This window comes from Triticum aestivum, chromosome 5A (assembly GCF_018294505.1).
Source record: "Triticum aestivum cultivar Chinese Spring chromosome 5A, IWGSC CS RefSeq v2.1, whole genome shotgun sequence".
Classification (NCBI taxonomy): domain Eukaryota; kingdom Viridiplantae; phylum Streptophyta; class Magnoliopsida; order Poales; family Poaceae; genus Triticum; species Triticum aestivum.
This window is the reverse complement of record NC_057806.1, coordinates 600,616,659-600,628,784: the sequence shown is the minus strand read 5'-3', so window position 1 is coordinate 600,628,784 and position 12,126 is coordinate 600,616,659. Positions and strand designations below refer to the sequence as shown.

Genomic DNA, 12,126 nt, shown 5'->3' with positions numbered 1-12,126 from the left:
CCGCCACCGCCACCGCGTGGCCGATTGGAGGGTATACATCGCTTATCCCTCTCGTGTTTCTTTCTGTTGTAGCAGTACTAGCGGTATGCGTAGATGTCTCTACTATATGCGTAGTACATGCTCTGTTAGATCATAATCAGTATGTTATCAATGCTGTCCATGTCATGCTCATGATTTATTCATGGATTAATTTAATCGGAAAACTGCCTATTTTCTCATCAATCCAAAAACCTAATATCTGTAGGAGTTTTTCGAATTCTGGTTTTGCTGCTGCACTGAAACCGTCCCCGTTTACGGGGACGTACTTTAAGCGTTGGCAGACTAAAACCACCTTATGGCTCACGGCCATGAACGTGTTCTGGGTCGCCGGTGTGACTCCTACAGGAACGATCGCTCCTGAACAGGAGAAGGCGTTTAAGGAGGCCACCGTGGTGTTCCTCGGGGCAGTTCTGAGCGTGATTGGAGATAAGCTGGTTGATGCATATTTACATATGCGGTCTGCCAAGGACTTGTGGGAGGCGCTCGAATCTAAGTTCGGGGCTGCCGATGCAGGGAGCGAGATGTATATTATAGAGCAGTTCCACGATTACAAGATGGTTGAAAACCGTCCTGTATTGGAGCAGGCTCATGAGATAATATGCATTGTTAAGGAGCTTGAGCTTCTTAAGTGCGAGTTACCGGGCAAATTTGTCGCGGGCTGCATAATCGCTAAGCTCCCCAATTCCTGGAGGAACTTTGCCACCACTCTGAAACATCAGAGGCGTGAATTCTCTGTGGAGGATGTCATTGGCCATCTGAGTGTTGAGCAGAACTCAAGGGCAAAGGACTCGCACGGAAAAGGGGTCGAAGGAACTTCTGTGGCCAATATGGTGCATCAGAAGAACTCCAATTCCCACAAGCCCAGGGGAAAGAACGGTGTCCAACAGACTGCCGACTTTAAGAAGAAGGGTAAGAAGACCTTCAAGAAGAACAAGAAGGATGAGGGCTGCTTTACTTGTGGTTCGGCTGAACATTGGGCCAACAAGTGCCCAAACAAGTTTAAGAAGTCAGGACAGGACTCCAAGTCTGTCAACATGATTGTGAGCAACAATGAGAATGGTGCATCTGGGTACGGTAATTTATTTACTGTTTTTTCAGTGTTTCAGCCTACCGATTGGTGGGTGGATACAGGTGCAGGTGTTCATGTGTGTGCTGACATTTCATTGTTCTCTTCTTACCAGGTCACAGGCCACGGGTCCGTATTGATGGGGAATGGCGCGAGTGCTTCTGTTCATGGTGTTGGCACGGTCGATCTGAAGTTTACTTCGGGAAGGATCGTGCAGCTGAAGAACGTGCAGCATGTCCCCGCCATCAAGAAGAACCTCGTTAGTGGCTCCCTTCTATGTAGAGAAGGGTTTAAGTTGGTATTCGAGTCTAATAAATTAGTTGTTACTAAGTATGGACTATTTGTTGGAAAAGGTTATGAGAGCGGAGGGATGTTCCGCCTTTCCCTCGCAGATTTCTGTAATAAAGTCGTGAACCATATTCATTCGAGTATTAATGAATCTGAGGTTTGGCACTCACGTCTTTGTCACATAAGTTTCGGTGTTATGACGCGGCTAGCCAAGTTGGATTTAATCCCGAGTTTCACTTTAGCCAAAGGTTCTAAGTGCCTTTCATGTGTGCAAGCTAAGCAACCTCGCAAGCCTCATAAGGCCGCGGAGGAGAGACACCTGGCACCATTAGAACTCATACATTCTGATCTTTGTGAGATGAATGGTGTGTTGACTAAAGGTGGAAAGAGATACTTCATGACATTGATAGATGATTCCACTAGATATTGCTATGTGTATCTGTTAAATACTAAAGATGAGGCTCTACACTACTTTAAAATCTATAAGGCAGAAGTTGAAAATCAACTTGAAAAGAAAATTAAACGAGTCCGGTCAGATCGTGGTGGAGAGTACTTCTCGAGTGAGTTTGATTCCTTCTGTGCGGAACACGGCATTATTCATGAGAGGACGCCTCCCTATTCACCCCAGTCAAACGGGGTTGCCGAGCGGAAAAACCGTACTCTAACTGATTTGGTTAACGCCATGTTAGATACATCGGGTTTATCCAAGGCATGGTGGGGGGAGGCTATATTGACGGCATGTCATGTCCTGAATAAAGTTCCGACAAAGGATAGTGAGATCACTCCCTATGAGAAATGGGCAAAGAGAAGGACGACACTCTCGTACTTGCGCACTTGGGGCTGTTTGGCGAAAGTCAACGTGCCGATCCCCAAAAAGCGTAAGCTTGGACATAAGACCGTGGACTGCATTAATTTGGGCTACGCTAAGAACAGCGTTGGCTATAGATTTCTAGTAGTGAAATCTGAGGTACTTGACCAGAAGATCGGTACAATTATGGAGTCTAAGGATGCTACATTCTTTGAGGATATTTTTCCTATGAGAGATATGCAAAGCACTTCTAGACAGGAATCTGAGGAGACTCCTGAACCTGCCATCCCTATGGAATATTATGAACAAACACATGATGAAAATCCCGAGGAGGATGACGAGGAAACCCTTGGTAGGGGCAAGAGACAAAGGACTGCAAAGACCTTTGGTGATGATTTCTTCGTGTACCTCGTGGATGATACTCCAACTTCTATTTCAGAAGCGTATGCCTCTCCAGAAGCTGACTACTGGAAGGATGCGGTCCGTAGCGAGATGGATTCCATCATGGCTAATGGGACATGGGAGATCACCGACCGTCCCTATGGTTGCAAACCACTGGGATGTAAGTGGGTGTTCAAGAAAAAGCTTAGGCCCGATGGTACGATTGAAAAGTACAAGGCTAGACTTGTGGCCAAGGGCTATGACCAGAAAGAAGAGGAAGATTTCTTCGATACTTATTCACCTGTGGCTAGACTGACCACCATTCGAGTATTACTCTCGTTGGCGGCCTCACATGGTCTTCTCGTCCACCAAATGGATGTCAAGACGGCTTTTCTGAATGGAGAGCTAAATGAGGAAATCTACATGCAACAGCCAGATGGCTTTGTGATAGATGGTCAGGAAAGAAAGGTGTGTAGGTTGCTGAAATCTCTATATGGCCTAAAGCAAGCACCTAAGCAATGGCATGATAAGTTTAATACAACTCTGACATCTGTTGGCTTCGTTGTTAATGAAGCTGACAAATGTGTATACTATCGCCATGGTGGGGGCGAAGGAGTTATACTGTGCTTGTATGTTGATGACATACTGATATTCGGAACCAACCTCAAAGTCATTGAGGAGGTTAAGTCCTTTCTGTCTCAGAACTTTGAGATGAAGGATCTTGGTGTGGCTGATGTTATCTTGAATATCAAGCTACTGAGAGATAATGAGGGTGGGATCACACTTCTGCAATCCCATTATGTTGAGAAGGTGTTGAGTCGCTTTGGATATTCGGACTGCACACCATCTCAAACACCATATGATCCTAGCGTGTTGATTCGAAAGTCCAAAGGCATGGCTAAAGATCAATTGAGATACTCTCAAATCATTGGTTCACTGATGTACCTAGCGAGCGCAACGAGGCCTGACATCGCGTTTGCTGTGAGCAAACTGAGCCGGTTTGTTTCCAAACCGGGTGATGTACATTGGCATGCTGTAGAAAGAGTTATGCGCTATCTCAAAGGTACTATGAATTATGGACTTCACTATACCGGAGACCCGTCGGTACTTGAAGGGTATAGTGATGCGAATTGGATCTCTGATGCTGATGAGATGAAGGCCACAACTGGGTATATGTTTACTCTTGGAGGTGGCGCTGTTTCTTGGAAGTCTTGCAAGCAAACGATCTTAACGAGATCGACAATGGAAGCAGAATTAACAGCATTAGACACTTCTGGTGTTGAAGCAGGATGGCTTCGAGATCTTTTGATGGACTTGCCACTGGTTGATAAACCGGTTCCGGCTATCCTTATGAACTGTGATAATCAGACTGTTATCACCAAGGTGAAGAGTTCAAAGGACAACATGAAGTCCAACAAACACATAAGAATGAGATTAAAGGCTGTCAGAAAATTAAGAAACTCCGGAGTGATAGCGTTGGACTATGTCCATACGGCTAAGAATCTGGCAGATCCCTTTACGAAAGGGCTATCACGTGTAGTGATAGATAGTGCATCGAGGGAGATGGGTATGAGACCCACATGAGTTACCATGGTGGTAACCCAACCTATGTGATCGGAGATCCCGTGAAGTAGGACCTGGGGAAACAAGCCAGTGGTGAACTGAGGAGAGTAACTTTACTAACCCACTCCGTTGGAGATGCAATACTCTCGGAAACTGTACGGAAGGATGACTATTGTCTTAATGTGTTCCAAGGCTTATATGTATAAGCAAGATGCTATCCTACAGAGCGATCTTTGGAGGAACACACCTATGTGAGCCCGACTGCTAGTCACAGTCTATGAGATTGGGGTGATCTCTAGTAAACTCATGAATAGGCCAGGAGTGTGACTTATATGCTCCACCCGAGGGGTCAGCCTTCGGCAGCCCAGTACTAGTAAGACATGTGGTGAAACTTCTTTACGCCAAACTGACAATTCAAGGCATAGTCCATTGTTCAGTTGTGAAGGAATGTAGCTACTTGCTCTAGGTGAAGCTCAACCTTAATAGGTCTTCACTGAAACACTAGTATATCAAAACAGTATTTGGAACAGAGGACACTATGGGCCCTCGAGATCTGGTGGGGGATTGCTGAAATCTGAGATGGGCTCTAGGCCCATATTGCAATTTCTGAAAAATCTCTAAGGGCCCATGTGGGTTATATGGCACTAGGTGTGTGGGAAGTTTAGTCCCACCTTGGAAGTGGAAGGAGAGTTGGAGTGGTTTATAAGGGACTCTCTCCCTCATGCTATTGGAGCTTGAGAAGAGATGAGGCCCTCGCGCACTCCTCCTCCTCCGCTCGCCTCGCCACGCCACGCCTCGCCACGACGCGCCGCGGGTTGCGGGATTGAGCCGAGCCGAGCTCACTCCTATGCGCTTCTTTTTGCCGGTCAGGAACGGAGAGTCTTTGACAGGTGGGGCCACGATCTGAGACGTCGGATCGTGGGCTACCGACTTGGACGTGGGTTCAGCCCACGTCTCTCCACGCGCGGCCGCACATATATATGTGGGGCGCTGCCAACCCTAGCCGTCACGAAACAGAACGCATCTCCGCCTCCACGCCCACGTCGTTCCTCTGCTGCTGCTGCCGCCGGCGACTCCGTCCCGTTCACCGCGTACACGGTTGACGGGAGAGCAGGCCTCCGAAACCACGCCTCTCCGGATCCTGTACGGGGAGAGGGGCGATTAGGTTTTTGGGTAGCGACTACGCGACTGCTCGCTTCTGTTCATCTACGTCCGCATCACCTTCATCATCACCATGTCGACCGACACCGACCGTGCCGCTGCTGAGAAAGCCGAGGCCGACAAGAAGGCCGCCGAGGATGCCGCGGCTGCTGTCACCGCCACCGCCACCGCGTGGCCGATTGGAGGGTATACATCGCTTATCCCTCTCGTGTTTCTTTCTGTTGTAGCAGTACTAGCGGTATGCGTAGATGTCTCTACTATATGCGTAGTACATGCTCTGTTAGATCATAATCAGTATGTTATCAATGCTGTCCATGTCATGCTCATGATTTATTCATGGATTAATTTAATCGGAAAACTGCCTATTTTCTCATCAGAATTTCTAGAAACAACACAGTAGATAATTTTCAGTTTGTATAAAAATATATTTTGATTGGTAAACTGAAAATAGTACCAATTTGCGTGTCGTGATTTTTTTTCACAATATAAGTTAATAATTTCCTTTAACTAACATATGCCAGCAAAAACAGTTGTAAAAATGCATACTGCAGACTAAGTTAGTGTACGAGCTCATCTATTTATGACCAGAGACCTCACAAAGTGTCATTTCACCTTTTAGAAAAACAGATGCACAAAAGAGTTGTGAATGATTTACAGCATATTTTCCAGATCCTATCAAAGTAATTTTTTTGAAAGGCCAATACCATTAAAATAGTTTAAATTCTACTATACTATCCAGCAGGCTTCATATCATATTTTCACAAGTATAACATTCCACAGAAAAATAAGTATTTTCACAAGAACATCAGCAAAGCAAAGTGGCAAAACAAATACAGGCGAAAATATCATTTAACTAAACGGTACTGTCATAATCCATCATAATACCCAAACTGACTTGAAATATATAGAAAAGCATCCTCAAAATCTTAAACGGGAGTTTCATTGGTAGGCAACGGTCCCTCCTCTGCGCCAGTCTTTTTCCACCCTGCAGATTTTATACGTGGCAGAAAACTTATGTGGATCACTTTTGGAAAACAATCAGTGTGAAAGAAAAACTCTGATCTTTTTCTTTTTTGCGGGGGAAAGAAACCCTGATCGATTCGAGGAAAAAAACAAGGTCCACGAGAGACATTATCACTGTACATGTAGACGGAAAGGGAAACAAAACAAATTACACAATTGTGGCCAGCAATGGAGACACTCGGCGACACTGCAGCAAGAGCAAAGCTATCCAGTAATGTAGGGATGTAAATTTTAGTACAGGCAAAATATGAGTGTGATTTGTCCAGACTCCAAAGAGCACTTGACACATCAACTTCATGTCCTCTTCTTTTTTGCGGAAAAGCTTCATGCCTTCAAGACCCTGGCATTTATATCCTCCATCGGTTGGCGCCCACGTAGACCAGGATATATTTTTTCTCTAGATACAGTGTACCAGGACATTTTGTTGGTATCTACCTAGGGGAGTAAAGGACACGCACATAAAGTTCCAAGAAAAGAAAAACATCGATTTCTTTTTCAGCAGCTACAGATGAGCATCTATAGAAACCCAAACTTCCACAAGCAAATTTTCCTTTGGATACATGACAGTTTGCCGAAATTCGCTATGTATTCAGCAATGCATTTGAGGCTCATCCCTGAACATTCTAACGCTTTTCAGCAATTGCACAAAAGATTGCTAGAAGAAGACGTTGAGCATTTTGCAGCTGATGAAACATGTAGAGCTGCACAATTAAACTCTAGCATTTTTCATTAATAGTATTTTTTTCATTTTGAAGCATTGCACAAACCTGATGAAGAAACTTGGGAGATATGTTCACATGTACAACACACTTTTACTTTGACGAAATAAAGGACTGACTTGGATAAATATTGTTTTTATAGGGATGGACGCAAGAGCCTATCGACTGGGCTGCCTAAAGGAATGCGCTGTATTTGAACTCGACTTTGCAGATCTCCTAGATATGAAATCAGATATTCTGCATGAAGCAATGAGTTCTGGAAATCATCAAAAACTCACCATGATGGCAAAATCGTTGACTAGGGTTCCTGCTGACATACGAGATGTTGACTGGATGACCAAGCTACAGAGTTGTGGGTATGTTCCTGAAAGAAATACCGTATGGGTTCTTGAAGGAATCCTCTATTACCTTCATCATGTGCATGCAATGCAAGTCCTTGAAACAATTGCGGCATGCCGCACCTTAGCCTGCACAGTCCTCCTTGCTGACTTCATGAACAAGAATGCGGCGTCGCTGTCGCAGACGATGTACCATTTCTACCACGACAGCCCTGATCTCCTTCTGCCTTCTATGGGGTTCTCTCAAGCAATGTTGTCACAAATTGGAGACCCCCAAGCACATTTTGGTCTCCTAAATCATCCACAAAATCTGTTTGATAAGCTGAGGAGATTGCCAAGATCAGTGGAGACTAATCCAGAGGATGGCACACCATGCCGCAGATTGTATTTGGTAGAAGCCTCTGCTTCTCCAGATGATCACACCACTTTATAAGGCTTTATATGCACTGGATCGCTGTTTGAAATAATTATGATTCTTCATTTTGCTCTGATTACTTGGAGAGTACGGTCACACTCAAACCCAGACGTGAGTTTGTATAATACACTTATCGATATTTTTCACTGACAAGATTTTGTGGATTATCTCGGACTGAAAGGTGCACTTTATCAAGGATTTGCCCAGTTCTTCGCCCATTTATAGTACCTTCCAAGCAATCACAGTTCATTAAAAATCATCAATAAGTGTGAGCATAAAACAATCTCATGGTACACAAAGCGAAGGAAGGGAACCACACTACAGGAAGATGCATGTATATATATTTTACTGGCATTAAACATTCTGATAAAATGTGGAACCCAAGAGATGGAAAACATTAAACGAGGTAACCGAAACACAACAGATAGAAAACACTGAAGGAAGTGACATATATCTTATCTGAACCAATAACTCTTGTTATTTCATTTGTCCAATAGGGTGAGCGATTCTATTTACTATGAATCGCATTTGCCAAACAAAATATACAAACTGTATTGAACAAAAAAGGCAATGGTGAGAAAAGACCAGAGGCAAGCAAAACCCTTACCACACATGGCAGGAAAACAAAACGATTTATATTCTGAAATGATTTCAATCCTCAAGAGTTGCTTCAGAGTAAACTTAACGAAAATCAGCAAAGTATTCTATACACCTAAACAATCCTTAACACCCTGTTCGTATTTATCAAGGGCGGAGATAGTGCTCAGCAGGTCATCCTTCATCTTCTTTCTGCAGTACAGTGAAGTTGGTAAGCGCCAGCGAGTTTACTAGCTTAAGAAGACTCCAAAGCAGTTTCATGGAAAATACAGAACTATAATCTACATTATAAAACTCTTTTTGTAAGGAAAGTCAAGGAATGGGCACATCGACATTGGTATTTAAATCCTACCTAGGAGTATTAGTGAACAAAAGTGTAAATTTTACTTGATTGCAATATGAAAAGACTTTTCACAGTAAAGAATATAAATATGAAAATAACCTGTGATGACAAATTAACGATACATAAGACCTATGGGTACTTAAACACGGTTTTATAAAACTGTTTCAACTGTTTGAAACCATCACCTGAACTAGGAACTTGAAAAAGTGGTAACAATCATTAGTAATAAAACTAGTGCTTGCTGGGTTTAACCTGGCTAAAAACCAACATGAGCACCCCTAATAAGGCCTATCGGAAACACAGAGAAATGGTTGGTTATGGGAACTTTTTTAGTAAAGAAACAAGTTGAGTGGCGAGGCCACATCACTCACCTATCATCACTGAGCTCAAAGTTACTGTTCTCCACCACAGTTCCCAGGTCAGAGAATGATCTGCACAAGGTTAACTAACGATCAATTTTGCCACAAAAAAAGACCCGATAGTTTACTCGACAGTTGACACAATAATATACAGAAATTTGGCAAGCTTCTTGAGATGTCCAAGATAAACCTACTGTATTAGCTCTGCAAGGCTGGTATCAGCTTCAACCTTGAGAGGATCCTTATCGTCGAGCAGCGACGCGGCATTCTTCAGAATCAAGCTGAATGTGCAGACCTGCGGGTAATTTCATCAAACACTTGGAACACCAAAAATGCAAAGAGAAACCACCCATGGCTAGTGCAAGCCCCCCAACCTCGACGCCGGTTCGTGACTGAAAGGCGACTACCGAGTTCCTCTCCCGCGGCACGCAGTCCCTCCCCGCCGCGCTCAGCCGCCCCCTCACCTCCTCCGCGTCCGCCGCAGACGCATTCTCCGAAGCTGCATTGCGTAGGTCACAATTGCCGAGAACTGCAAGACAAAATTATAGGAGGATAAACTAAGCCATTGGAGAATACCGAGAAGGTTCTGGGCCTTGACGAGGGTCTCGCGGGAGGCGGCGATGGGCGCGAGGAGGAAGCGCGCCGACTTCCTCTTCTGCTCCCGCAGCAACTCCTTCGGCCCAGCTGCGCACACACCAGCGAGGAAAGCAAGAAGAGTGAGGGGGAACGATAGCCATGACCGGCGGTTGAAGAGATGGTGGTGGTGTCCGTACGGAAGCTGAAGGAGAAGGCGGCGGCGGCGGGCCTTGCCGGCGAGGCGGCCAGGACGAGGGCGAGGAGGGCGGCGCGCCGAGAGGAGATGCTCAGGGGCGCTAGAGGCGGCTGTGGGGACTCCCGGAGGGTGGATACCGCGGAGGTAGCGCGCCGGAGAGGAGGCGTTGCCGGCGCCTGCGGCCGCGGCGGCGCGCTGAGCGAGTGGATGGCGGGAGTCGGGGCGCTCATGGTCATCGCCGGATGTGCTTCCGTGGTGGGCGTCAACGCGATTTCGTGCTTACGCGCCCGTCTCCGAAGGTAGTCTCGCGCGGCCGCTGCTGAACCCGCTTTATGAAGAGCAAGGCGTATTCACTCTTTCTGCTTTTAAAATACTCCAATAGGCTCCATGTTTTTTAGCACAATCCACTACTCCCTCCGTTCAAATGGGCTATAATATAAAAATGTATGTAGACATATTTTAGAGTGTAGATTCATTCATTTTGCTTTGCATATAGTCACTTGTTAGAATCTTTATAAAAACTTATATTTGGGAACGAAGAGAGTAGGTTTTATTCATTGATGATCATCGGAATACAAATAGTATCATGGGGGAGACCAAGCCATGCATGCCTCCCCTGATTTAGAGTAGTAGCAAACGTAGCTAGATTGTGGGCTTCATAATTCGGGCCTCTTTTTTCATGGATGAAATTACATAGCGTAAATAAGGATCTGGATGTGGTAAGTTCTCTAATGACAACTTCATGTTTCCCTTCCTGCTTGGCGGCAATATCATTGATCACACTTTGGCAATCCGAAGCAATATGCTTCATGTTTCGACTGTGAACTTTTGGTTCCCGGGCTTTTTGAAGCCCGGTATGTTAGGAAAACAAAATTCCTATCCAAAGTTTACAAAAAGAATTATGTGAACACATACATGACTAGAAGTGTGCGCGCGCTTTTGCCACGCTGATTCCTTTTAGAGGGCTTATATGTTGGTTGTTTATTGTGGGCCAGATGTTACTGCAACATGGGTGAAAATGGATTGACAGTGATGTTGTTTTTACAAACCTCGACTTAAAACTCTAAGTAAAAGTATAATTATTTCATTATACTTCCTCTAAAATATATTAGGTTACACTTCAAAATATGCAAAGTTACTAATTATGGCTACGGTGTGAAACACAGAACCAAAATCAGATGTCAGTGCTATGAAACTGCAAGGTATATGTTTGATCCACATCGAAGCTTCGTCAGTGCATGTCACCTTGTTTGAATGCATCTGCCAATTTAATATATGGTACTTGCTACAACAAATCAACCACAAGTCATCTAACCTTGTGAAACTGCATTGTGGCATGAAAGTAATTTGAATGAGTATGACCACAAATCACAAACTTAACAACACTACTCACAAAAAATGATTTACAATACATCATATTCACAACTCAAATATGGAAAGATTTAAAGCAATATTAGAAGGTGGGCCGATGTGAACATCACATGCCAACTGACTGAACTTCTCTATGCAAACAGATAGCACAACAAAGGAGACACAACTGTTATGCTCAAACTATTATCCGACATAGAATAACTACAAAATGATGATCTCATAAGCAAAGTGTCGTTTAAGTAGTGGATAATAATTCTAGAACCAGTAACTTATTTTTTTCATGTTAGCTTCCTGAATTCACATCACAAAGATAACATGGCAACTAAAAACACTTTCGTCGGAGGCTTAAGTGGTCTAGAAAATAAAATTTGGTGGGTGGGGGGGGGGGTGGGAAGGGGGGTGAGGGAAATTAAATGAATACAACGTGTTATGAAATATAGACAACAAAAGGATGTAAGCCTGTGCAAAATTATGAACAAGTGCTTACTTCTGAAGGGGTGAAAACCCGTAAACCCAACTCACTTAGTGAAGAAATTTCAATGTTCTCTTTTGGAACTAGTTTACGGGTCTATGATTTGAAGAAATTTACAACAAAATGAGGAATCATGAAAAATAAAGGGTAATGCCAGATGGTGAGTGGTGTAACATGTTAAAGACTGGAACTAAAGACAAGCAAAAGACTATATAGAAGAGCCTTACTTTGGATGTAGATAGTAGGGAGCTGAAGTTTTGTCTAGCATGTGCCCTTGTTGCAAGAGAGTGACTAAACCAGCATTTTTCAGTGCAACTATGCAGGGAAACACACGAGAGTAATTAGACTTGAAAGGTAACTATTTTAGTTATCTATTCATGCATTAGTATGGGCAAGTTTATAGTATACGAA

General features: G+C 44.1%; 2 protein-coding genes across 2 annotated transcripts in view; one reads left to right on the top strand and one right to left on the bottom strand.

Moving 5' to 3' along the window:
- Window positions 1–7,826, top strand: part of LOC123105189 (putative S-adenosyl-L-methionine-dependent methyltransferase Mvan_1344) — a 34,645-nt gene extending 26,819 nt beyond the window's left edge. Inside the window, exon 2 of the mRNA XM_044527203.1 lies at window positions 7,191–7,826. Coding sequence (XP_044383138.1) covers window positions 7,191–7,819 — 629 coding nt within the window. The 3' untranslated portion in view covers window positions 7,820–7,826. The remainder of the gene's footprint in view (window positions 1–7,190) is intronic.
- Window positions 7,827–8,256: 430 nt separating this feature from the next.
- On the bottom strand, window positions 8,257–10,181 carry LOC123105191 (uncharacterized). The gene is made up of 6 exons (XM_044527204.1): window positions 9,874–10,181; window positions 9,677–9,784; window positions 9,475–9,599; window positions 9,295–9,395; window positions 9,113–9,172; window positions 8,257–8,590 (listed from the first exon to the last, which is right to left on the bottom strand). The coding sequence occupies exons 1-6, from the start codon at window positions 10,106–10,108 to the stop codon at window positions 8,506–8,508; spliced, it is 714 nt and encodes a 237-aa protein (XP_044383139.1). The 5' UTR covers window positions 10,109–10,181; the 3' UTR covers window positions 8,257–8,505.
- Window positions 10,182–12,126: the final 1,945 nt, after the last annotated feature.

Bases quoted from the DNA above. Each gene is read 5' to 3' on its own strand.
- LOC123105191 (XM_044527204.1), bottom strand. From the start codon at position 10,108: ATGACCATGAGCGCCCCGACTCCCGCCATCCACTCGCTCAGCGCGCCG. The intron at 9,785-9,873 runs GTACGGACACCA...GTGTGTGCGCAG, and splicing joins CGCCTTCTCCTTCAGCTTCC to CTGGGCCGAAGGAGTTGCTG. The intron at 8,591-9,112 runs GTGAGTGATGTG...ACTGTACTGCAG, and splicing joins TTTGAGCTCAGTGATGATAG to AAAGAAGATGAAGGATGACC.